This window comes from Carassius gibelio, chromosome B2 (genome assembly GCF_023724105.1).
Source record: "Carassius gibelio isolate Cgi1373 ecotype wild population from Czech Republic chromosome B2, carGib1.2-hapl.c, whole genome shotgun sequence".
Taxonomy (NCBI): domain Eukaryota; kingdom Metazoa; phylum Chordata; class Actinopteri; order Cypriniformes; family Cyprinidae; genus Carassius; species Carassius gibelio.
Window position 1 is genome coordinate 20,681,468 of NC_068397.1, and position 27,413 is coordinate 20,708,880.

The 27,413-nt window shown below is 42.8% G+C and overlaps 1 protein-coding gene across 1 annotated transcript; it reads right to left on the bottom strand.

Annotated features, from left to right (window-relative positions):
• Positions 1–27,105, bottom strand: LOC127951596 (protein patched homolog 1). Its single transcript, XM_052549575.1, has 22 exons — positions 26,483–27,105; positions 24,819–25,011; positions 16,927–17,116; positions 16,761–16,830; positions 16,509–16,600; positions 14,201–14,396; positions 13,980–14,101; positions 13,153–13,300; positions 12,110–12,241; positions 11,844–11,999; positions 11,670–11,762; positions 11,427–11,552; positions 10,619–10,737; positions 9,780–10,519; positions 8,727–8,869; positions 8,446–8,626; positions 8,073–8,353; positions 6,851–6,988; positions 6,613–6,755; positions 2,873–3,263; positions 2,268–2,775; positions 1–2,131 (listed from the first exon to the last, which is right to left on the bottom strand). Exons 1-22 carry the CDS (start codon positions 26,633–26,635, stop codon positions 2,097–2,099), a joined length of 4,350 nt encoding a protein of 1,449 aa, XP_052405535.1. The 5' UTR covers positions 26,636–27,105; the 3' UTR covers positions 1–2,096.
• Positions 27,106–27,413: the final 308 nt, after the last annotated feature.

Genomic DNA, 27,413 nt, shown 5'->3' on the forward strand with positions numbered 1-27,413 from the left:
TAAGATTTGAATTTTTTTCATTTATTTTGTTAGTTGAATTCCTATAAAGGGTGAAGGAAATGATGGTCACAAATGTTTTTTCTTTTTCGTTTTATCCGCGAAGTTTTCTGAAGTCACAGTGTTTTAGACAACAACAAAACAGAAACTCTTCAAATCTTTACATGATGTAGGAAAGGCAAAGAGTCTACACAAGGTGGACGACCGTAGCCACCCCTTTCCTTCATTATTTCCAACAGCAATATGAAGATTTCAAAGCCTGCTCCACCCAAACCCCCCCTCCCCACCCCCCAAATAAAACAAAACAGAATCTCAGAAACAAATAGATATAATTTTATATTTATATTTATAATATATTTACTCTTTCAAAATATAACTTCAGTCTAGTGACTAACATCTGTACAATCTACAAAAATAAAAATATAATATAAATAATTTATATGGCATGACATACATTTGAAACAAAACCCCTATGCAGGACCCCCATCCCCTACCCTTGTCTCCTATTTGCCCAAGCCACTTCTGTCCTTAAGCTGTACATGTGCTTTATATTGCTTATTTTGTGTTGCTTTGTTTTCCAGATACAGTAGCTACCTGTTTTTTTTTTTTGTTCTGATTTTTTAGTTAAAAAACAAACATTTTGTCAAAAAAAAAAGAGAGAGAGAGAAAGTATGGAACGTGAGAGAAGCTGCCACTTACATTTACACTTTTTCCCTGCATCTGGCAGTGACATACTGAATACCAATACTGAATGAGTGAGCTTTTATCGGAAATTAGACCTAAGAACTAAATACTGAGAAACAGACAGAATACTAGGAAGACTAGCACCAGAGCTGTTTATCTGTCCCTACACTGGCCTTGTGGGAGAAGCCCAAAGGGCAACTACCAGGTAAACAATTGCGCAGGGCTTTAGCTATTTACAAAGCAGACAACAAAATGACACACACAAAAAAAAGAGAAAACAAACAAGCAAACAAAAATCTCATTTTGCACTCATGCAAAATTCCCTTTCTGACTGATATTCGGGTAAACAACACGTTTGCCTGATGTCTCCCAAACTTTAGCTGGGACATATAGAGTGACAAACTGAAGCTTACTCAAGTATGGCTAAAATAACCATAAAGGAAAATAAAAAAGTGTCATTTAACCACCACTTCAAGTATATAAATGTGGACTGCAAATGCGTATATAATGGAACAATGTAACAGGAAATACTACACCCATATTCCTGCTGTTCATTGCAAACTGTACTAGACATAGACCACTTCACAATTTAAAGGATGTGTAAAACTAGGAGTTACAGTGATAGTCCATGTCAGTGACAATGTTGACCCTTAACGGTATAGTGATGTATTACTGAACAGTGTGACAAATTAATTTTGTAAGAAAATAAAAGTTAAGAAGGCACAATGGTTGCTGTCAGTAAAAAGAAAAAAATAAATAGGCTAAAGGAAAAAAAAATTAACTGAGAAAAACTGTCATGTATTCGGTCTTGATTTTGTACAGTGCAATCAAAGATAAGTCTACATCTTTGAACAATAAAGATAAGCTTCCTATTTGCTGACGTTTAAGAACCTGTTAATATAAAGTTAAATCTTGGCTTATGTTGGGGAAAGGGGTACTGCATATTTTCAAGACACATCATATTAAATTTGAAGTGTAGCAGCAAAAAAAAAAAAAAAAAAAGGAAAAAAAAGAGAACACTGACCTTGCATTTCAATAACCTAATATCATTTCACTTATTTTACATATAGCACATTTTATAATCTATACATTGGAGGACACAAGGCCTCCAAATCCTCTTATATATCTTACTTTTACACAAGAGAATACACAAGTTATACAGCACATTTTAAAATAGTTTCCCTCTTTTTAGTTTTAATATATATATATATATATATATATATATATATATATATATATATATATATATATTTATAAATGTCTAAGAAGACCTTTTTAATAATTTTAAAATAAATCCTCTTGTCTGTGTGAGGTCTATGTACAGTTCAAAGAGATAAAAGACACTGGGCTGGGGTTGGGAACTTCCCAAAACAGCCAGAGATTCCAGACAAAGGGATGTGGGGGCTGGGAGCAGTCTAGCAATCTTTGGCTGCTTGGATCCATGCACCACCTGTAACACATGCAAAAGATAGAACATCGTTATGACCGGTACAGACAGCTGGCTGCATTATAATAACAATCCAAACTGCGTAATTCTCTAGTATTGGGATTTGAAATTTGAAAGCTACAAGGTAAAGAGTCTTTACCTAATGCCTGGTTAGCTTGATGGTGGTTTTTCTCTGTGGATTCCAGATCTTGAAGTTCCATAGAGTCCCTCTTATAATGTGTAGCCTTCCCATATGTTTGAGAAGTCCTCTTAGAGTCTTCAAAAGTGTCTGACTCGTTATCCTCAAATCCCTTGTGCATGTAACCCTGGTACGACCCCGGCAAACTGGGGTGCACTGCCACTGTCACAGAGGCTGTTGCTGTAACCATGGTGATTGCATTGTTAGGGTGCTGCAATGCCCCGGGGCTGTGGGCTGGGGCTGTAGTCCTGTTTTGCTGCTGCCCTCTCCCTGGTTGTGGCCCTGAGCCACACTGAGTAGTCCTACGAGGACAGTGGGTCCTGTCGCTAGGTAAATGTTGTCGGCTCTGTCCTTGGTACTCATGTTTATTGTCCCACCGTGTGATCTGTGAACTGACCGAGTTGACTGCATTCAGCTTTGACTCGCTGTTCTGTCCTTTAGAGCCATTTTCGTTAAAAGGTTTCACCACCTTGGAAGCAAGAACAAGCACAAACACATTACAAAAGTGCTCAAGCGCTACATCGCAAACATTTTAATTGAGATTTGTTTCTGTCAGGTCGACTCACTGTGAGCTTTGGGAAGCTGGGGTTCTTGCTGGCTTCAAGCAAGATATGAGAGGTTGGTGGTTGAGCCGGAGACGTGATGTATGCGCTCCTGTCACAGTACTTGTACTCCTCCTCACCGATGCCAGAGGTGGTTGTGGTTTCAGAATAGTATTCAGAATCAGAGGTCTCGGAGAAGGCCTGACGTGGTTCCTTTGGGATGTGCCCAGCGTAATACCCATGGTGGTTCATAGGAGGCGGCATGGGCTCAGGAGAGGGACTTTGCAAATGATTGCCATTGTTAGCAGGTACAACCTCAGCGGGGGGGCCCATTAGGGAAAGCAGTACCGGAAGAAGCACCAAACCATTAAGGATCCCCAACAATGTCAGTATGGCCAAAACTGCAAAGAAGTATCTGCAGGCAAGAACACAAATGAAGAGAATGTTAAAGTTAAAGCAGCCACCAATCATTAACAGCATTTTCAAGATATCAAGATATCAGACAATAAGGTCATCATCTGACAGGGCGGTGATATTCTAGAGTCACTGTAGGATGTTGCATCCCCTCTTATCCATAATTTATTTTCCTACATTTCCTCTCTCCTGGCAACTTAACAAAGCTGGAGAGAATTTCCTGGGTTCCATCTTCATAGCAAGTACTAGCTCTCTCTCCCTCTGGGAGCCCTCATCTATCACCACTGCCCTGCCACTTCCTGAGGAGATGTGTTTACATTAGTGAACAGATTCTACACATCACAAACACTCACCCCTTGCCATTGCTTTTCTCCCTCTGCTTTCTTCCCTCCCTCTGTCCTAAAAGCTGCCACTGCTGTTAATGTAATTTTCTCCTCAGAAACTTAATACCCCCTCTTATTGAGATCCTATTTCACCCTGGCCAGGGCACGCCACCTTTATGTTTACGCTGAGCAGGCCAGACCTTTTCTTTGTACCTTTTTCTTCCTCCTACTCTCTTTCCCTCCTCCCTTCCCTCAACAGTCATATTGGCTCAGAGCTAATGACAAAACATTATTGTAGAGATCTGCTGAAAGGCATTTCTTTCATGTGCAATAAACTCTTATCTGTAAAATAGTCTGATTAAGACTAATACAAAGACCAGCTATTTTGGTGGAGTGGAGGTGACTAAAGCATGAACCTCAATCCAGTGCTGAAGACTAGCAGGAAACACCACCCTCCACCTCCACAGCCAAGAACATGGAGGTCTGGTTGGCACAGGCACTCGTGGGTCTGGTGGAGCAGTGTGAAGTGGTGCAGAGTTGCTTAAGGCTGGAAGCAGCACCGAAAACGTGTGTTTGAATGAAGGGGCCAAGGGAGAGGGTGGTGAATGAGGTTTCCCAGGCATTAGCTCATGGGTGAGAGCTAGCAATAAAGGCTAGAGATATAAGGCTTAGAAGAGCTGTAACAGTTTTGTCCTGTATACTGGCTTGCGTGTTAACATTCAGTGCTCACTAATAGACTACAGGGCTGTGAGGGTGTCTGCGCCTCTGTGCTTCAGCTCAGAGCATTGAGGGAGGCCTCTGATTCACCACAAGAAAGACACTGCATGAGAAAATTAGAGAGCACTCCAGTTAAATGGTTACACTAAAAAGAGACAATTCAGATGTGGTTCAGACTTTTGGAGGTAAGAAAAAGAGGAACAGAATTTTGAAAAAAGTCAGGAATGTTCTTTTAACCTCCCGCCCTCTGACCATTTTTGCTTCTGTCACATCTACAAGAACCTTAGGTTTAAGAAAGAAAGAAAGAGAGGAAAAAGTTCATCTTTGGCATATCTGCTTTGGAGCATTCCAGACGTACAGTGGAAAATGCTGTCCATTGACCCGTCTCCTCCAATGAGGAAATGTGTTTATTTTGGCCCTCTGAGAACCGTCAAACGAATGAATAAAACAAAAAAAAACTGTTAAAAAGATTACAGGTCTGATGGTCATCGCACCACTGAACCTCCATTTTGGATCTATTTTGGTTTTGTCTCTATTGCAGCTCCCTGAGGAACCAAGACCTGTGCTGTATTACAGAACCTCTGGTTTTAAAAGACTATAATTATCTATTTTCAGTCATTATGCACAGTCAGGGAGAGGTATATTAAATTGACCTCTAAAACCTAAATTTCCAAGGTGGCCCGTCGGGGTCTGTGTGTAAAATGCAGCACTACCGGAGACTCTGGTCAGAATTATATGCAACATTTAGACCAGAGACTAAGCTATGCTATGGGTTTCTCAGACAGAGACAAGCAAGCCTTCTTTCATTCCCTCCACTCCTGCCTCCCACTTCTCTCATGCCTATTTCATTAACATAGATGAATCAGACCGCTTTAAGTGTGAACTGTTTTTTTTTCAGTCATCTCTCTCTACGGCAATGGTTAGATACATTTAGAAGAATCACATTGTTTGACTGACTCTTTGATAGAAGTTCAAGAAAGGCACAATCATCCTTTTCAACACCGTTTGTAATGTTCAGTGAAAACATGAAGGTTGTTTAAAAATAGGGGGGAAAAAACCAGACACAGCAGCCAACCATCTCTGGCTGCACTTATGTCCACCTTTTGTTAGTTAAAAGCGTTCATTCTGTCTGACGGTCCTGTATACATGAAAAGATTGGAAAAAGGGCGCATGTTTATTTTACTAAGTCAACATTCTGAAAATGGAGCGTGATTTATTTAAGGAGTAAAAAAAAAAGAAAAAAAGGGGGGAAAAAGACTAAACCATCCATGGGCCCCGCCTGGGTTAGACCTCCAGAGTAGACCTAGTGTTAGGAATTCTGTTGTTTATATAAACTGTAATCTTTTCCATTCCAAGTCAGGGGTTGGAAAGGGTGGCTCGTTCTAAGAGGGGCTGCTGAGCTTGTTCTCCTGTTTATTCAGTGTCCCACAGCCAGGAGATGTTTACAGCAATGTATTTATGCTACTCCCCAGCTAGAGGGCCAGACCTCTCTCTCTTTTTCTCTACTTCTAAACAGGACCTCCCACTGTGAATGCCCCAGTGCTGGCACACCGCTTGCACCAAATGGTTTGTTTCAATCCCCAACCCCCAATCTTTCCTCCGGGCTTTACCACTGTCCTAAGGCAATCTGCTATAACAACCCCCTGCAGTTTCCTGGAGACCCAAACCACACTGCTCTTCCTCGTTTCCAAATCATTCTTTGGTGCAAAAAGTGGGGGCCTGAAAAATTATCAAGAGGCATATTTTTAATTTTCAACATGCAGCTATGTTGTACTGGAACCTCTAACTAAGCCATTTTTTTATGTCATGGGTCTGTTTGAGGTGGATCTCAAGGTTGTGGTTTGCTTTCAGCAGAGCCTAGAACATTTTTTCTTTCTGTGAAGAAGACATTAAACCAGGCAGAAAAGTTGCCAAAATTCAGTGGCTAGAGGGAGTTCACAACCAAATGAATGGACAGTTGACATCTTCCCCGCAATCTGGGTGGGAAAAACTGTGAGCAAGTGTGTGCATGTTGAGTCACAGCGCAGTGGGTTGTATATTTACATGTTTACAAGCAGCTGCTGCACTCCCTTGATGTTTCCTCCATTTGTTGTGCATTCAAGCGGCTCAAGGATGTTTGTAAGAGTGCTGTGGCGGTCTAAGGGGAGTTAACATCCAGACTGACAACACCAGGTGATGGGGAGGTAAACGTTACCACCTGCACCCTACAGCCACATGGACAACTGTCCCTGCCTAAGGCCCACCAGCATTTTGAAAGTCAGCATATGGGCTGACCTCAGAGACCCGCATGAAGAAGTGTCAATCACTCACCTCATGATGAAGTCAAACTCTGAGCCGGCAAGCATGAGCACTCCCAACAGAGTAGAGATGGCGCCGTCAATCACAGGAGCGAACATATGCTCCATAGCCACGGCTGAACGAGTGTTCCTGTCCCCAATGGCAGTCAGGAAACCCTACAATGTGGAAAATAGAGAGAATGAAACTGGTCTATTTGATTTCATTGGCAGAAATACAAATACTGATTAATTACGATGCAAGATGGCCTTACCAGTGCAATGTGCACAGTAAACTCCACTCCAATACCAACTGAGGCTATAAGAATGACGACAGGAATGGCGCTCAGTTTGATACCAATTAGTCCCATGATGCCAAAAAGTTCCACTGTCATCATGGCCAAAATGAAAACCTGTCGAGTAGAAGGCAAAAATTTGCATGTTAGCCGTTACGTCACAATGAACTTTGTACATGGAAATAGCACTACACGAATCACAATGCAAAAATGAGCCTCACTGGACCAATATCCTCTACATTCCACTGTCATCTGCCCGAGTATCAGATTACATAATGACTATATCCTCATCCCTCCCCATGTTTTGTCAATTTCAGGGCTAGGGAAATGAGGGACGATATGATAAAAGAGTATAAGGACCATTCTGCTCTCACTTTCCTGGTGCAGTGTAGTCCTCAGTACTTTCCTACCCAAGAGAAACAGTTTTTCTATAAATTAAATAGGGCTCTTGGTTAAGTCTTTGCCATGAAAACCTTTGATGTTGGCAGGGGTTCCAATTTGGTCATGCTTAAATTGGAGATGGTAAAACCCATTTTACTGCGGCCACATATAGGCTGTGAAACTGAAGAGAACAGAGCTGGTTTTGAGTTTTAAAAAAGCAATTGCAGTAAACTTTACTTTATCATTTAAATAAATGCCATAGGCTTTTACACACAAATGAGTCTGTCATGTTACAGCTAAACCAGAAATACATGTCAACCAAGGCAAATGGCCACTTCTAGTTCTTTGCTTCTTCATGTTCAGCTGTGGACCCCACCAGCCTGTGAGAAACAACTCCTAGCCTATGAACTAACTATCCTACCCACTACCCCCACTACACCCAGTCCCTGATGGATGGGTTTAGCGGGCCAAGGTCATGACTGGGCAGATCCGTCCTGTCCCCAAATTTCTGGACAAAGGCAGTTGGAGGTAAAAACCTTCAGGAGAGCTTTGCATTTCTTCTTTAGAAAGTCTTGCTGCAACCATTTGAATGACAAAAGAGATGAGGGGGTATGTGTGTGACTGTGTGTATATATGTGTGTATGCAAGCAGCACCCTCTAGACAACCCGCCAAGGCCCTCCCCAGAAAACTGACCTGGTGGCAAAGTTATTGAGCTGTGTTGAGGGGATCAGGGGGTGCAAGAGAAATAAGAGAATAGGGGAAGGGGCTAGAAAAAAAGGGAGTTAGAAATGGATTAGGTTGAGAGGAAAGCAGACTTACAATGATGCCTGCAGTCCAGGGGTTGAGCAGGAGGATAGCACACACCAGGAAGGTGCAGGCAAGGACTACGCTGATGGACAGCAAGAACCAGTGGCGCAGGCCAATGTACTGTTCCCAGAACAAAAAGGGGTAGCCGTTGGGATAGTTCTGGATCCCCTGACGCATAAATTCCTCACAAACTGTGCGCACACTTTCAATGGCTTCAATGAAGTCTGAGGCTTGTCTGAGGCCATTTAGGTAGAAAGGAAACTGAGCAAACTCTAGAGGCTCTGCCGCAGGGACTGAAAGAGAGAAGAGGTAACGTTTTTGAAACATGCATCCATAAATATGATTTTGAACACCTTTCTAATGTCATTGTCTTTGGTTTACTTACTGCGAAGGTTCTCCCCAGTGGTGTCGTACTTATCATGGATCCACTCCCGAGGATGGGGGTAAAAGTTGGCTTGGGAGGCAGCATAGCCTAATGGATCATTACTGACCCATACTGTCAGGTAGATGTAAAAAACCTCTGGTGGAATGAGACCATCCTCGTCCACCAGGCGACGGGAAGTGAGCTTTACAAGAAACAAAATGTATAAATTTAAGTTTTGGGATAGATGCAAAGTTTTGGATGGGTATGAATACTGAATGCTGCTCCAATAGAAGACCACACACCTGGCTGTAGTTAAAAGGTTCTTTTTTAGAGCCAGTTTGTATGAGGAGCTTGTAGGCCAGCGCTCCATCCTCTGTGCCATTGCGATAGCTGTCATAGGTGATTCTGCCAGCTTCCCAATCAGCATCAAATGTCACCTGCAGACCTACATGGAGCATGGATGGGTACAATTAGACCTATTGTGAGAAAGCTGTTCAAACCTTCCTACTTTTATTTTCACAATTCAATAAGCTATGACAGAGGGTTGTTAAAATCACTCCTCCCTTAGAGAGGGGGGTAAAAAACTTGGGTCAGATTTAATGCCAATCCACACACACAAACAGGCATATAAACTAAAAGTCCCCCTCCCCTTGCTGGGTTCTCCATCTTTCTGCCTGGTGCTGAATAAATGTGTGTGGGCTGAATAAACTAACCAGAGAAAGTCTTTCGTGCTCTCCAAATTACAAAGTCTGGCAACAGCTGAAAAACAGTTTCCACAACCATTCTGTAATTACAGAGATCTCACAAGAAAAGGAAATAGCATAAGGGAGAAAGAGAGAATCTTTCAACTACCTCCAGTTTCCACATCCTTTCAAAATAAATAGCTTCTTTTCAATTCGCTGGGTTTTAGTTATTGTGGATTACCCTCACAGTTAAGCTCTCAATACAAACTAATGTGAGCAGAGAGGTCACAAACAGTCTGAGATAACCCCTGACCCTCACGCAATCTTCTCTATGCCCAGGTGGGTGAAACACAAAAGCAGATGACTGCTAAGTGAACTTAAGTAAATAAGTGAACTTTCACTGAACTCCTTTCTTTCACCTTGAGAGATCAGAGCATTTCCGACACAATGAATGAGCAGAAGTAAAATGATAGTTTGTGGTATTTTTCACAAAAGCTATGTTTCATATTTACTTATATTTTGTACATTTTTAGATATACTAACCTATAAACAATACAATGGTGCAAGACAAGGTATGGGCTGATTTTTCAGACATAATGCATTGTGAAAATGGTCATAGTAGTAAAAGCTGTAGCCTTAGCAAGCACTGCAAAAAAATTAAAAAAAACATACCTTTGAGCCAGTCCTGGAAGTAGTGCAACCACATTCTGGGAAGTTTGTGATTGCTGTCCTTAACTACATATTTTACAGAGTTGAAGGCATTGTGAAGCTGAAGAAGCTGTCTCTGGGAACGGGCATAGTCAAAGCCATCCTTGGTAACCAGGTACATGTTATAGAAGGAGAAGTATTTAAACTGGGCAGTGATAAAGTCATACTCCTTTGTGTCTCTGGGGACAATATCAGTCAAGTAGAGTCCATCATGAACCATTGTGGTACCATAGAGGCTGAGGCTCAGAAGAGCCACAAAAACGATGACCACCATAGTCTTAGTTTCGGGCTTCAACAACAGAGGGGCATACTTTTCCCGTGCAAAGTTTGACAGATTCCAGCGAAAGAAGGGCAAAGGCACACACTCACGGCCCTCTTCAGGCTCCTCCACCTGGGCTAGAAGGTCTCGGGTGGAGCTGGAGGTGGTGAACAGCTGGGAGCCATAAGGGTCAGCAGTCGGGGTGGGTGTTGATAGGACCATGGATGGAGGACTGGTGGAGATCTGGGAAGTGGGTGGCAGAATGGTGACAATATGCTGACCAGCTGCATCACACTGGGTGAATGCCTGCACAGTGGTGGTGATGTGGGTGCTGGTGGTTATAGTGGAGCCAGTGTAGGTGGGGGTGGCCGGAGCGTGCTGGTGGTTGTCGTTAGCATCTGAGAACTCCTGAGGCTGGATCTGGATCACCCGAGATGAACAGGGGCTAGAGGAAAAGAAACATATAAATCCACATTTTGAGTACCATAGGCTTTGGCGTAATAAAAAGGGCTGATATTAAGTAAGGGCAGCGCATCTTAGTTACCTGTAGAAACAGCACAGGATGTCCAGTCTTTTGTCCTCCCGCCTGTGCAGGTCCAAGCTCAGAATGGCAGGAAAGATCAACAGAACCATGGCAAAGTTAAAGACAACCACAATAGCCGCCTGAAATAGAGAGTAAGAGAGAAAGTGAGACTTTAGGATAAAGGCCAAGTCTTTTCGTTCATGAGTTCTACGCTGCCACCCGACTCCACAGCTGCTGTCTGAACTTGAGAACAAACCCTCTGCATTCAGGATCCCTCGCTGTTTTAGTGACTCGGATTGAATCCCAGAAAGTAAAATATGCACCCTAAATCAACCAGCAACCCCCTCCCCCATCACTCCACAAATAGTCAACAATCCAAGGAAAGGGGACTCCCAAGGTCACAGCGAGTCTGGGCAGAACCCCCCTCCAACTCCGCCAGCCTCAGACAGACATTGTATTCTGTATCATTACAGTGCAGACCACCCAGGGTTAGCCTGGGGAGATCAGAGAAGCACAGTCTGATGGCTGGGTGATATACTGATATATTCACTCATCTCATTACCTCTTTCTCTCTCTGTATCCACTCCCCACCTGAAAACTAGGCTGTGACTTTAGTTGGATGGGGGGTTGACCATAAAATAAAGCAAGAATACAAGAAAGAGCAACAACAAAGGCCATCCTTACTTTGCATTAACTTTGACTGCTCGTTTTTTAAAGCCAGCTTTCACTGCCCTTTTCAGATAGTAAACGCCCCTGCCAGCCTTTCTCAATGGGCATCACAGGGTGCAATGGTTGATGATGTACTTAAACACAAAATACAAATTCTTACCTGAAGTGAGAAGGCCCGGAGAGCAGGAATAGGCACTAGGGCAGCCATGAAAAAAGCAATCATGTTATTGATGGAGGTGAGAGCCACACTGGTGCCAGTTCTTCTTAGGCAGTCGCCTGTCCTCTCCTGTGTAGAGATATGGCAAATAATGAGCTGTGATCTTTGAAAACAACAACAGAAAGCCTAAGCAACATTTTCATCGCCAAGACGTCACGATCCAAAGCATATTTTTGAGATACGTGCCTTGAACGGGATGTTGGATCTGGTCTCGGTGAAGGAATGAGCCAGCAAAAACATGTCATCAACTCCAATGCCCAGGGCCAGGAATGGCAGCACCTGTGGAGGAATGCACAGCTCTGAGTTACAGCCAAGCCCTGAGGCTGAGTGTGAATTTAAGACGTTTAGGTGTGTATTTACCTGTGTGGTGGCGGCATTGAAGGACAGCCCAAGCAGCGAGCACAGACCAAGTCCTGCAGCCACAGACAGAGCAACTAGAAGCACTCCGGCCAGCCCTACAGCACCCTGAGACTTAGCACAGTCCCAGCGCAGCATGGTCACGCATGCGTATGCCAGCTGTGCATAGAAAGAGATACATGTAAGGGAATAGCTCCACACATATGGAGACATGGTCATCACATTGCCATTAGCCTTAACCAGAGTTGCCACAGTAATGGATGTCTTACCATGAGCAGATAACCACCTGCCACCCTGATTACGCTGACGTCGGAGAAAGACTTCATGATGTCATTAAGAGTAGTGGTAGAGAAGGCATAAACGTTGGAGGAAGAGTTCTGAGGAATGCTCCAATGGACAACCTAGACATAAAAATCATAGTTTTAAACAACAATCCACAGAATGCAACTACAATATTTTGAGAATTTGGATTGGAAAGAGCATATATCCACGGGTCAAATCAAAGAGGCTTGTGACTGGCTGCAATTTAATCAATTTCGGCATGAGCATAGTTGCTTAACCTAACATTGTGTGTTTTGAATGAACTTGTGCACTCATTGCGGAACAGAACACATCTTGCATTACTTTTCCTGACAAGCCACACAAACATTTATTCTTCTGTGGGCCGTACCTCATCCACCTCGTATTTTACCCTAATAACATACAAACAAGATAACACGAGACCCTATGAAGCTTGACAAGCAAGAAATAATGAGCACAGATGCCAGAGGGCAGAGGTCAGATGGATCAGATGAGATCACATGGTCTCTCAGGCTACTCCATCAGCACCATGAATGGCCGACAACCTTAAGGGGAAAGGAATACCTCTGCACTTTGTTTTTACAGTGCCCTATCCCCCCAACCTCCCCTGACTCCACTTCCCTCACGCTTGCTCTCTTTTTGAGGCAGCAGACATTACTGGAGGCTCTTCTCACTCTGTAATTCCCTCTCTCTCTCTCTCTCTCTCTCTCTCTCTCTCTCTCTCTCTCAGTTAGCATGCTGGGTGTCAGTTATCACAAAAACAGCTTGTTCCTATAACTGGGAGTCTGTCAGTGGCCTCCTAGGAGGACTCCGTTTACTAGGCAGCTGAGGATTGATGGAATTCAGGCAGACGTTGCCATCCTCTGGTCTAAGGAAAACAACTCTCTTGCACCACTTGTGACCTTCTTTGCTCTTTTTACCTTTCCACCCCAGCTGGGCACCCTCCGCAGTCACTGAAACCATTCAGACCTCACAAAGTGATGTGTGGGTGTGTTATGAAACAGGAAATTACCTCAACGAATTTCCTCTGCCAGGACTCCAAGATGGCAGTGGCCTTGTCCTCATTCCAGTTGATGTCATGGATCTCATAGTCGTCCTTAAAGTGCTCATAGAGCTGTTTGGGACTCATGAGGAGGAACATGGTCTGAAGAGCCTCCGCACTATACAGGAAAATACAGAAGGCTGAGTGAGATCTGAACATACAACCATGTGTGTGCAGATATCATTGTGTTACAAAGTGATAATAAGGAGACATTAATAGCAAGACACATTATAATAAAGACAGGAATGATGCGTGTGATCCCTCTATGGCTTCTATAGATCACTCTAACACTTCCACTGAGATTAGAACAATGCACAAATACTGGGCAAAAGGCCAATATTGTGCTCTCTGCAGAGACTTTCATTTATTGCAGATTAAACCCTGCATTGAAAATACACACATATGAGATTAAGTTTCAGGTGTCAAATACTTGTGCTCTTGCTTTTAGTTTACCTACAGTTTGTTTGCTTTGTATCATATGTTGTTTTTTCTGTTCATTGTGTTTTGATTTTCCTCCACTATGCATTTCAGATCTGCCCAAAGGTAATGTGGCTGTCCATCATGTTTAATTGCTCTTTCCTATACTGGGGTCAGAGGTGGAAACTGATCCCTCTTCATGTAAAGAATTCCTTGGATGTGTGAGGTTATTAGGAGTCAGAAAGATTCCTCCCTCTCTCCATCTCTGTCTCTTTCAGGTTTTCTCTCTTACTTTCTCTCTTGTCAGGGCCTCCTGAGAGAGGCCCACCCACATACCCCCTCCTATTGCCTCTCCTTCTTTCTTTCCCCCTCTTTCTCACCTCTGCAAGGCATTCTGAGAGTCTTTTACTCTTTCTCCCAGGATCAACTCCTCCTGCCAGTGCATGAACTTCTTGGAGAAACCATGGCAACCGCCCTGAAGTTCAGCAGCAATGTCGGGGATCTAAATAAAATACGGACCACACAATTAATGCAAACGTATAAATTCTGCAGACTCAAATTAATAAGACATTGTCATTTGCATTAAAAAAACTGTATTCACCTGCCGGGGATCCTTATTAGGGGCACTGTGAGGGCAGTCTGTGTCATTGGGATCCAAGCAGGGGCGGTTCATATAAGCATGGCCCACCTGAGCCTTATCTAGCATTTCTCGGAAACCCTCTAGAGATGTAAACTGGCTCAACTCCTCCATTAGCTTGAGGGGGTCCAGATTCATCCACTGAATGTCAGGCATGCCCCTATGACAAGAAACACAATAAACAAAATTGAGACATTTCAATTAAGTTAGCAGTCTAAATGCATCAAATGTATGCTTTTTCAAACAATAGCACACTTTTTCCAAACAAACCCCTTTCCCCTTCACTGCCGCTGCTTCTTCGAGCCTGCCCGAACCAGTCCCTCCCTGGTGGTGGCGGACTACAGATGCCGCATAAAGTAGCGTTTATTATCCTGTTACACGGAGGGGCATAATGTGCCGGCGGTCTACAGGCTGCTGTCTCTTAACTTTGTGCATCGAGTCATAACGATTACCTCTGCCTCTAAAACATCTTGATAAGGATGAAGGCGGGCAGTGAAATGCTGAGAAGGGCTGTGCCAACTGTCTTGAATGCTGCTTTGAGCCCAGTGTTTCCAACCTCTTAGCCTGCAGCTTTTAATCTATCTTCTCTCACTCAGTGGGCATTGAGAAAGTGGACTGTTGTTTATTGATGTGTCAAAGTCTAATTCTCTAGGTTTAGTAGAGTTACAGTTGGATTCTTTTTAACATTCTGATTTACAAGGGAAGGGTGATTCCGGTAACACTGACAACGTCTAATTTGTAACATTATTTGATTATTATGGCATTGAAAATTATATATCACAAGGAAAAACATTCCAAATCAACACCTTTGTAGCTAAAAAAATCCTTAAAGTAAATGCCATAGAACCCAGAGTGATACCCGCTGAGTGAAAGAGGGGCCTTTCACCATAATGAGTATTTGTGGGTAAAGAAGAATAAAAGTGAATAGTGTCCTAACTCCAGGCCCAATCTCACTCTAATAACTCATGAAGAGCTGCTTCAAATAAAGCTGGTCCTCTCCCATTCCCACATACCAAGCGCCTTTGCTCCTGCTTGCAAAAAGAGTCTCCTTTATCTCCTATTTTTTGCTTGAGTGAACCGGCCTGGGCCCTTTTGTTTTTCCATAGATTGCTGCTCTTTGTTCCCTCAAGTTTTTTTCTCCCTCACTCACTCTCTCCCTCCCTTTCTCTCGGTCTCTCTATCTCGCTCTTTTCCCTTTAGATGAAAAAAAAAAACCCAGCTGAACTGAAGCGGAAGCCTAAGAGGACATTAGCCTCAGTGGCTAACGCAGGGCCGCTTCATACATGTCTAAATAAAGAAAAGAGGGCAATAAGTAACACAATTTTTGGGTTATCGCATTGCTTCTCAGAAAACCTGGGTATTAGTCAAACTAGGCAGTAAAGAGAAAAAAAGTATATGAGAATTGATAGAATCACAGTCTCAGCCAATTGAAACCAAATTTTGTTCTGCATGGCATAAAATACAATTTGGCTTTCAATTTTCCACCAACAAAATATTAAAGAGATGTTTTGGGTGGAAGTGTAAACTACAATGTCCAACATCCACAGTTAATTTTTTTCTACTTTTTCCTCCCTCTTTCTCTCTCTCTGGGCCCAGGACTTGAATAATGCCCATTTTATTTGTTGGCCAACTTACAGCTCCAAGCCTGGGCGATTACCATGAGAATGCACAGTGTTACCCAGTGCTGACAAAGCCGGGCCCCCTCCAGGGCCCCCTCACTGATGGACACTCACTCGTAAACTGAAAGAATGCTTACCATTGTCTGACCCAAAGGCTCCCCTGCCCCCCCACTACCCTTCCCTCCTACCCACCCAGTAGCAGTCATTTCTCTCCCTCCCTCTCTCTCTCTGTCCCCTTTCCATAAGGGCTCCTTCTGGCTGGGGGACTGGGTGGTGGGACAGGGGTGCAGGATTAGAAATTGTCCTGTAAAGCCCCTCACCACATTGTTGACAGCTCAAGCCACACTGACGACGGAACCAGGATTCAGCTTATCAACAGACTAAATAGAGCTTTTGCTAGGGGCTTGATGTCAGTGTTTGTCGCAGCCAGCGCCATTTTGGTTGAAGGTAAAAGCCAATTGTTATAGAAGCGTGTGTTATATCAAGGAGGGGGGGTCGAAAGTTTAGAGCTGTAGTTCAGGTACAGTCCCTTGTTTCATGGTTAATTCTGGTCTCTTGTGTTTAGATATATTTATAAAAGTCCATTGAAGCTATATGTGACTTCATCAGAGATAAGTGGTTGCATATTAAATAAGAATAAGCAGAATGCTTACGGTAAATAGGCAGAGCCTCCCTGCAACTTAGAGCCTTCCCAAAAGCAGTCCAAAGGAGTCACAATCATACAGGGGAAAAGCTTGTCAATCATCTGCAAAGAATAGAGTATAAACTTCAGTAAGGCAGATTTCATGGCACAGAACAAAACATAACCAAATTAAGTTATAATAACTGCCTAAAGCACTTAGCAAACAGTAATAAGAAAATTATTACGAAGCAAGGCAAAAATTGCATTATAAAAACAGGCTTACCCTCTCAATCATGACATTTTCTATAATTGGGACTCCGGATTTGAAGCAAATTTTATTAAGATCCCAAGATCTGTGGGTAGAGGTTGTACAACCACATATTAGAAGACTGGCCCTTAGTTTATAAGTGTTTGAAATTCCCTGTAATCTTGCTGGGGGTTGTACTCACTTTCCATAAAGAGACACTTGAACTTTGCTGGCTGACAGAGCAGCCTCCAGGTGGAGCAACAAAGCCTCCTGGGTAAGAATATTGTTTCCTTCCTCTTTGGGTGTCTGTATGAGCATCTGTGAGGTGAACACTGACTCCTCTCCCTGCTTCTCTTTTGTATAGCGTAGCTCCTTGCTCACCCGACTGCCAGCTGAGACAAAGAGACAACACGTTTTGTTATTTCCAATCATTAAGAACATTCAGAGACACCTTTATATGTCAGAGACACAACAAGGCAGAGGAACAATATGGTTTTGTGTTAATGGTCACACTGCAACAAAAAAAAAAAAACATGATCCTTATTCAGAGGTTAATGTCATAATTAAACTCCAATTAAACACATTACAGTTCTTATTCCCCTGTGTATATTCTAGCTAACCCCAGAAACAGATGTGCGGATCACATTTGTGTCTTTAGCACACTAAAGAGTAAAAATACCCATGACACGGCCCAACAAGGCTAAAAAAAAACATGCTTTTCCACAAAATCCTCCATAAACTCTCCAGTATGGCTGACTTAAACCTGACAGAAACTCTTTCCCGGCCTAATCTTGCCAGAACCAGTTTAATGAATGGCTAACTCCACACTGCTTAGCACAGACTGTGGTTCCTGATAGTAAGGTCACTCAAGACGTTAGGTCTTGATCTACAGGTCACCATGCCTGATACAAGATGTGAGCTGTAAATGGAAGGAGCAAGCAAGGCATAAAAGCAGACGCAGAAATGCTGTTCATGTGGTATGTTGAGTCGGGATGAAAAGCATCAAAGAGTCGGAGGAAACTCCGTAGTCCAGCCTCCTAATTAACAGAGACGGTGGTGAAAAGAGAACGCGGGGTATCTGCAGCCATGCCAAATGCACATGAAACGCACCGGCCCAGATCACAGCCTGCCCGTCTGCCCCTCCACGTCCCAATACATGATGACAAGCCTGCAGTGGCTGGCCGAGCCCATCGAGCCACTTTTTCTCCCCGGCAGATCTCGCTGCCTGTCTCAATTAATTGAGAGAGGGAGTGGGAAAGAAAGACAGACAGAGAAACAGAAAGAGAGAAATATAGAGAGAGAGGGGTACTGTTCATGTCAGGAGTAGCCCACAGCTTTGTAAGTGGCTTAGAGATCCTTTAAGAACAATCCTTTAACACACATAAAAGGTTTTGTTTAATGAAAGAAAAAGCTGAGGAAAAACAAAAAAGTTGCACCACAAATATAAATGCCATGCAACTTGCCCTGAAGCTTAGAACTTGATGCATGCAAACATTCAACCTCCTGTCTCCCTTCTTGCAGCTATCTGACATGCAGGTTACGTAAACACATTACTTGCTGAATCTGAAGGCCATTTCCATTTGCAAAAACACGTATTTGTGTCGATCTACAGACAGCATGTTCATATTTAATGCATTCAGGCATCTGCAGGAATTGAGCTCCAATCCTTGGGCCTGTAATTACAGGGGCTCCTGAAGTAAATTATAGCTATTTGTGTCTGGTTCCTCCCATCTGGACCACCCAGCTAGAGGCCCGAGCGGGCCCCGCCGCTCAGTCACCGCTCCACTCAGCAACCCTCCAGATGGGAGCTTTGCTCTGTTCTCTCGGCTCGCTGCTGCCGTACACTTAAAGAGACAGGCGTGCAAATACTTTCACAGCCAGAAACGCACCACAGAAGGGGAGGAAAGGAACTGTGATGCACAAGAGTGATCTGGGATGTACATTTGAGATTCAAACAGCTAGAATTCTAAAACACAGACGCCTGGGGGGATTTTCAAAGCACTAATCTTTTCTTTGAGTTGCTGAGACTGAAACAGGGTAGAGAGGTTTGTGATTATAAAATCTTTTGTGTTTAAAAAACTCAAAATTAGGGCAGCCTAAAGGTGTTGTGTAATATCGATCCAGCAATACTGCCATAAAGAGCTTACTCTCTCCCAAGCACAGACCCTCCTTCCTTTGTTGTCCTCCATTTTTCAAAAGCCTTGGGGGTGACTTCACCATCACAAGCCAATTATCCACGAGGAGGGTCTGACCAGTGTTCCCCAACATAGCCAGAAAGAAAACCAGCCCCAGTGTCTCACAGATTAGAAAGTTCTGCAACTGTAAGTATTCTGTAGCTCATGAAATGGTAAAAGCTGAAGCTAATCTACAGTCTGCCCTCACTGGCTAGAACACAATGGTAGCAAGCTTCAGCAAGCCTGTCTCAAGGTCCCACCCAGGAGCAGACCAGCAAAATGAGCTGGTGTGAGGGGGTTCCCTCCCAGTGGGCAGTATGGAAAGTGACATGTAATTAACTATGAAGAAGCCCCCAGCTCCTCAGTGTCACCTCGCCAGTGGTCCCTGTCAGCTCCAATCTCGCTCATGTCCACCCTGGCTTGGCCTATCCAATGCTCTGCAACACATTGCCCACAACTTCCTGCTCACACTGACCTGAAATATAGTTGCGATTACCATGTTGATGCATGAAGGGGAGCAAGAAATGACTAAATGAGAAAGGTGAGGAAAAAATTGCATAATAAAGATACAATATCCTAAGAACTAATTACAACAAGGATCATGCTTAATTAACCTAATTTAAAGATTATGAATAAATATCCCTTTACGGTCTACGAATTTAAGATTTGCATGTGGCGCAGCAGCAATGAGCAGCAAGGTCTGAAACCCAGTGCTTTCTCCATTAGGACAGGCCACCTTCAAAGTGTTGTGGGCCAGATTAGAGGGATTAAGAGGCTTCTAAAAGGACTCACGCTGTTCTGGAGGAAGTCCCACAAGGAAGAGTGCTGAAAGAGACATTTTTACCTGTTTTCACCACCCAAGTAAACCCAAGAGCTCAGATGCACAGTCGGGTGCCAGTGCGTGACCATGCACACACTCTCCCATACGCGCTTTCACTCTTCTTTCCTGTTTCGCTTTTTCTCCCACACACATTAGTATATGAAACCACCAAGAACAAAACAAGCTGGTCCGGCTCTTTTGCCTTGGGTCTGTCAAGACCCCATAATGTCCATTCCAAGTTCTTTGTTTGATTTTTTTCTTCCTCTTCTTTCCAGACACATTATGTAGACAAGAAGGATAGATTTGGCTCAAGTGCAAATCTTTTTAAACATTTCAGCTTCATTGCAACTCTCAATCACAAGTAGTCTCAATGGCTTGACCATGACTGAGAGAACCACCCCATCTTCCACAAATACAGTGGCAGATGGAGACTGCTCCAACTCTGCCTCTATGAGCGCTAACTCAAGGCCACCAAGAGACTCAATGCAGGTCTTTGTCACCCTCATTTTCAGTCACTTTCAGTTGTTTCCCAACAAACAGGAAAAAAAATAAAGAGAGAAACTCACTACAAAAGCAATTGGATTTGGATTTTTCCCAGCGGATAAAACAATGTGAGAGGGAGGAGAGACTAGCTTTCACATCTTTGTGTGTGAAATGCATTCACACACATGCATGTCCTCCTGTACATCTTTCTGAGGCAACTGTCGGCCTTGTTAAAAAAACTTAACATACATATCCATTCATTGTAACCCTCCAGATGGCAGGTAAAAAAATATTTAAAACATATTAAAATGGCTAAAACTATGCTTGAGCTAGCACCTATTCAGACCTGATACTTCTGTCAGCATTGACATAAATTTCCACCGGTTCTGGCACTTAGGTCCTGGCCATTTCCATATGTATAGGCTTCCTTGTACTAATTATGCTAATCAGCCCTAGTGTTGGCTGCTGTGAAAAATAACCACATTAGGCACTCCACTGGCTGCTAATGCAGCTTAATGTGTGGTTGAAACATACATTCATCCCATGGTGAAAGGCAAAATTTTTCCACGTTGCTGGTTTCATTCAAACTGGAAATGAATTTACTGGGCCCAGAAACCATTTCTTTTCCACCACGTACCAAGAAAATGTTTTTTACCCTAACCAAAAGGACAAACTGTTGAGAAGGACAAAAAGGAGACTTTTTTCTCAAAAAAAGTTTCTTTTTTGTTTTTTTTTCTAAGCATGGATCTAAGAAAATGACCCTCATTGGACTGAATGTAAGAAATACTGTCTGAATCGGGCAGCAAGAGGGGCAGCTTCTAGGGGGTCTGGTCTCCTCCTGCCTCTGCTGGCGTTGTTCTAGTAACATTAGCTTAAGAATATAAACAGAAAGGTGTACCCTAGCACCTCTGCCATGGAGTTAGACCTCAATTTGCCTATCTGATCGTGCCACCAACGTCAATGGGACGCGTTTACAACCTAGATATAAAAAATGTTCTGTTGCTGCACTGACAACCTCTGGAACTGCATTATGCTCTTAACCAAAAAAAAAAAGTGCAATGCCAAAAAGTGCAATGCCAAACAAACCGATTATGTAAAGAAAATGACTACCCAGAGTGAGTGAAGCCTATTGATAATGCTCTGATTTGTGGTAGAAAGTTGCTAAACTTTGAGAAGGGATGCATTCAGTTCATATGGCCGCTCTTGAGTAATGGGGGCTGGAAGACCAGCCTGTGTGGGATGGGGGGTGGAAACGGGGGGTTGAAGTAAACATTTTCAACTGACCCAGGTTGACTCTGGCCTTGTTTGTACTTTCTACTGGTGAGGTCTAAGTCTCAGCAGTTAGGGTTTATTTATGTAGCTGGGGTACTGTGGCTTGCCATTCACCTCCAATAATGCTTCATAGAGCTTGCTTTCTCTCGAATCCAGCACCAGGACGGGAAGACTGTGTATTTTATAACGAATTATTGCATTTACCTTGCATTTCATTTTTGTTTAGATAACTGCTCCTAACACCGAAAGGTCCACATGTGACTGTGTAAATCCTGGATTTGTGCTGATTCCCTCAGTTTATATGCATGTGGTCAAGGTCATTCATGCAATGTGTATATGTTCTTTATTCCATTCTACTGCTGCCTGGTGGCTTCAAACAACACAAGTGGGTCTGCTACCCAGATATCCCTGCACACATTTAAGTAATGTTTGTACAGCTTGTCTGTGTGTACATGTCTGTCAGGCACACCAAAATCGTGTCAAAACGGATGAGAAATGTTAAGATACGACTGTATATGAGTACATAAACATGTCCGTCGGTTTGAAAAAGTTTGCCGTTTGTTTAGCCCGGCACACATTTTTGCAATGACTGTTAAATGCCAACAATCCTTTTGGGAGGCCAGCATTACTCAAGCATATAATCACATATCAAAGTCTGCTTCTTTGCCCCACACAGATCTTACATCACTTACAAATCTTTCCTCATCCTTCACTCTAAAAAAGCTCAATCAAATATTAAAATCCACACAATTAAAACAAGATGTGGTACTGCTCGGTTTGGTGTCAGAAACCAGATGAAATAACTTGAGCTCCTTTGAAATCACAACTTTCTCAATCTGTAGTATCTGACGTGCTCCTCCCGAGCATCATTTCATTTTATCTCTTCTTTCTCCCATCTCACAATGCAAGCTAAAATCCCTCTATCCCAACAATAAACCCATGAACATTTTGTCATCATTCACTTATCCTTGTGCCGTTTTAAACCTGTATGGCATTCTTCAGTGCAACACAAAATAAGATTTTTTAAAGAATGTGTCAACTGTGTCTAAACAATGACATTCAGTGGGGTCTAAAACAACATTGGAGCCCACTGATTTTCATTGGATGGACAAAAAAATTCAGAAGAAAGAAAGTCATGCAGGATTGAAATGACAAGGATGACTGAATGAGAATTCCCAACTTTAGGGGGGGGGGGAACCATCACTCAAGTCTTCAATTATGATTTTTAAACAGCAAATCATCATACTCTAGAAATCTAGAATTTCAAACAACAATCCATAATTTATACACATAACATATACAACGTGTACATTCTGATATAAACATACTGATGAGTTTAAGGCTATTGGATAAATATCTCTACATTCTTTGATGGCCCCTCCTGTTTATAAAAGGCACAACACACAATACACACAGTTTTCCTAAACGTTTGCCTAAACCCTATTACTAAATTGTTGGTTTGATTTTATAAGGCATCTAAACACAAGGTAACTGGTTTGCACATCATTTGATGGAAGGCGGAAGCAATTATGGGTGGCCCGGGTGGTCCCTTAAGGACATGGACACTTGGTGGCCTGGGTGACATTTGGGTGGGGGCTAGAACAGAGGTGAAGAAGGGATAGTCACCGCCTCAGGGGTAATGAGTAGGCATATGCTCCGAAATGCACAGCTGGGCAAGTGTGATATCCACAGGCCCTGACTGTTTTACTGTTCTTTACAGCTCCCCCACACACAACAGATTTGATTTTTTGTGACAAATAGGTTGCAACATTTAAATTGTACCCTAACTGGTCTGTCCGTGAAATAATTGAAATGGAGAAATGCTTATGCCACATTAATTTTGTAATTCAATGTTTTGGCTTGCCAAGTCATTGGAAAGCACTCTTGATACATGCAAATATTTAGTAATCGCTAACAGCACCTTTTTAAATTCAATTCCCAATCACAAGACCCATTATAAAACTCTTTTGTTTGTCCCTGTGACTTTTTATGTGTATGTGTGCAGAAGTGAATGTGTGTGCCTGTGTGTGAGAAATAACCTCTCCTTGTTACCATACCACTTACTCCCCATTCAGCCCAGAGCAGCTTTGTCAATGGGCTATTGGGGGAAAACAAGGCAGGCAGAAACTTTAGAAACACAGGCACTGCCTCTTAAAGGCACAGCGTTCCTTTTCAGCACTTTGGCGTTTCACTCCAGGAGCCCCATGCTTTATGCCTGCTTTACATTAAAACACAAATTTCACTGACAACATCTGACAACTCCCTTTGCTTAACTCCAGCTAACGTTCCCACCAGAGAGCATTTGTTCATACATCACCTCCTTTAGAGCTCTAAATATTTAACAAGTAATTATAAACCTGTTTCAATATTATAAACAAAAAAAATGCTTTTATGCTATTCAGAATGTGTATTTTTGCGTAAGCCTATGATATTGTAGAAAAGCATATAGGAGTTTGTCTAAAAGGTCCTACCATTTTTTATGAAACAAACCAATGCTAAGCTACCATGAACAGCATGTTTTATTTTCAAGTATAAAACTACATAAGCAAAAAATTATGGATTATATGCTTGTGCATGAGTGTGTGCACGTTATGTGAGTGTGAAACAGGTGGGTAAACTTCAGCTGTATTCACTTTTTTTGGTAAAGGGGGTGCCTTTATTGTTGAATGGAATCCAAGAATAGTGAAGGACCACACAGCGAGCACGAGGGGGAGGGTCAGCACCTCAAAGATGGCTAACAATTCACACACAGCCCATCTGTGCAGGGGATCAGCAGTGTGGCGAAAGCCTAGGGGGCTTAGAAGGAATTTGGCAGTGTGAAAACCAAATAAAGCTGCCTGAAAATGCACAGATAAGTGAGGTGCACGGAAAGGACGTCAAACGGGAAAGGGAGAAAAAGAAAAACATCAAGCGCAGCACCCACCGCAAACAATATAGGCTGATGGGGAGAGAACAAGAGAAGGCTTGCATGCGCTGGGAAAAAGAATGCTACGTGTGCGTGACAGGAGATATGGAATTCCAGAGGCCACGGTCTATGTCCGCTCAAAGATCCCGAGACTTCATATCAGAAGCCCACACAAGGTCTGGGTCTATATCACCCAACAACTGCACCACAATCACATTTTCAATCAGTTAAGCAAGCTAAGCTTAGTTAAGCTAAGCAAAGGCAGTCAAATTATTTGGGAGAGAGTTCTTAAACGGAGTTGCAATAAAAACGACTATGTCTATTCTGAACCTATGCAAAGTGACGTCACAACATACAGCTCACAAATAACTTTTCCTTCAGATCAGCCCCACAAATAAACCCACACAGCGCATAAGCAAAACATGAAAGCTTGGACTCACCTTCCACCCATAGTCTCTCAATGTCCGTTTCAATGGCAGCGACTCGCAAACCAACAGACAGAGCGCCGAACACAAGAAGTCCAATGAAAAGGACTTTTCCACAGTGTCGTTGGATGTGACAGCCCAGAGAAAAGAGAAAAGCCTGGAACCTCGCCCGAATCCACAGTGGTGCTTTCTGTCCCACAGCTTTCCCCTGAGACACAAGAGAGGAACACTTATTCACATGTACAGTGATGCTATTTCAGATCAGTTGTAACACACGGTGCCCTGCCAGGATAGTGAGCTGTCCTAACAACGCATGAATCAACATTTACAAGTCAGGTTATTTTCATTTTAGTGTAAGACATTTCTAAACGTGACACTGTCTGCTTGTTGTCAAGCAGAGAATGTAAAAGATGTTTGAAAACAACTCAGCAAACCAAATGAAAATAATATGGAAATTATTTTAAAGAATGAGTTCAGATACCACTGTGACAACTGTTTCCTTATTAATCCACCCTAACCTGTAGTAAACGCTAAAATACCAACAATTTTGTGTTATTATATAATGTAGAAACTTATCATGAGTTAGAGAACTTCATATGCCTGTTAAAATGTTATTTTGTTATATCTTTTTCTCCGGCCATTTAAATAGCTGCAATATTTTTTGTCATTTTTAATTTTCTCTGTCTTAATTAAATGTTAAATGTAATTTTTCAGGTTTTGGGTTTAAACTGTTAAGAGTTTTAAAGAACTTTCTCCAAATATCTCACAGGCCTGGATTCCCTTCTCATATCTTTATTAAAGAAGATTGTTAATTAAAATTACAGAAGTTAGCAAACCATAATACAGCTTTATGTATATAAAAAAGCACCTTTTAAGCTCTAAAATGTAGAATGTTAAAACATATGGTATCATGTAACTTCAAATAAAAGCTGTCGAACATGTCTTGTTATAAACTATAACTGTTTCAAAATGCTTATCACACAGCAGCATGTTACAATGAAAGTTAATTTTTAAGCATTTCTGGCAGGCTACAATAGAAAAGCAAACACTTTTATAAGCAATATAAAGCCTGGCTTTGCCACTACCTCACAAGCTCCCTGTACCTAGCAGTCCTAGCTGCAGTATAACTGGACATGTTTTGGTTTCACTCATGGGAGTTTTGACACATAGCCAAGCGTTCATGCGCTTCACTGATGCTTTGTCAGATCAAACTTAATCAGTGAATTCCTCAGCAGGACGCGCGCGCATTGTCAAACAAACACGCTATATTGTATCTAGACCAACCAGATTGAACACTAAGGCAGCATTAGGGACGAATTAAATGTGAAAAAGACTCAAAACGCGCGGACAGAAGAGCTAAATGAATGAAGATAGCTTTCATTCATAGAAGTCGCTGTCCGCGCTTCTACTTAAATATTAAGAGTCGTCTACGCTCCATCTAAACCAAACTCCACCAAACTAGGTTTTGAGATGTATGTGTCGCCTGTTGATCAGTTCCTTCTCACTAGCCCCGAGAAGAGAGTAAATCCTCTCCAAACACTTCTAAAACTAGGCTAAAGAAAGTCCTTAACTGTTCCCTGGCTCCCTGAAATACACACGTTACCACCAACACGAAGAACAACAACGTAGTGTGTGTGTGTGTGTGTGTGTGTGTATTCCAGCGGAAAAGCGTTTGTCACCTTAGAAATCTGTTTTAACGCAAAAGCGGCGTGGCAGTAACTGGGTCTCCGGCGGAGATCTGAGTTCACAAGCGGCGGAGAGCGTGTGTAACTTGGGGGTAAATCTCCAAAAACACCACCGGCCGGTCCCGGGTCTCTGGGATCCGAGGCCATAGTCCAAACGGGAGGCAGAAGAAGCGCTGAAGAAAGTTAAAGGCAAACGCGGCGCGTTAGGCAGAGGCGATAATAATAATAATCCAAGATTCGCGACACGCGCATCCACCGGGTTCAACTTTAAGAAATATTCTCTAGTCTTTCCTTGAGCCAAAGTCTTCCAACTCCATCCCAACATTATGTGCTCGAATCCGTATAGATCCTTCGGTCTTCATTCGTCCAGCTATAGCGCGTTACTCGTTTTAAAGCAGAAGAAAGTGGCGAGCGGATTCCGCCAGTCTACCTCTGATCCTGTTGCTGTAACATTTGGAGAGGTAGCCCCTTTGCAAACCCTGAAAAGGGTGGTTTGATGGAAAAGTGCTCTGGTTCTCATTGGCCGAGGAAGAGGCAAATTACTTTGCAAACATCTCCTATTATTAGCTGCTAAGCAACAGCTCACCAAAGTGGAGAGAGAGGGAGACCACCCAGGCAGGCAGCCCCTCACATCAGCGCCGGGAGGGGGAAGTGCTAGAGGAGCTCTTTCACTGCACTGCTGCTCCGCTCTGCACATTCCCAATAGCCTCGGCTCGTATTTTAACACGCTATCACACAGGCCATCTATTGATACTACAGCCACACATTTCTTTTATGCTGACAGTCGGATGCGGAGGGAGACTTTACAAATTAATCTGCTCTGGTCTCATAAAAGCTTAATAAAATCAATAAAAAATATTTAATTACAAAAAAAAGCATACATAAAATTAATTATGAATAAAATGGAAAAGAGCAACAATGATGA

What these genes read in the sequence shown, in the direction of transcription:
- LOC127951596 (XM_052549575.1), bottom strand. Translation starts at nt 26,635, where the DNA reads ATGGCCTCGGATCCCAGAGACCCGGGACCGGCCGGTGGTGTTTTTGGA. An exon ending in CTAATAAGGATCCCCGGCAG is followed by an intron (nt 14,102 to 14,200) that starts GTGAATACAGTT and finishes TATTTTATTTAG; the next exon opens with ATCCCCGACATTGCTGCTGA. An exon ending in TTACTGTGCACATTGCACTG is followed by an intron (nt 6,756 to 6,850) that starts GTAAGGCCATCT and finishes TCCACATTGTAG; the next exon opens with GGTTTCCTGACTGCCATTGG.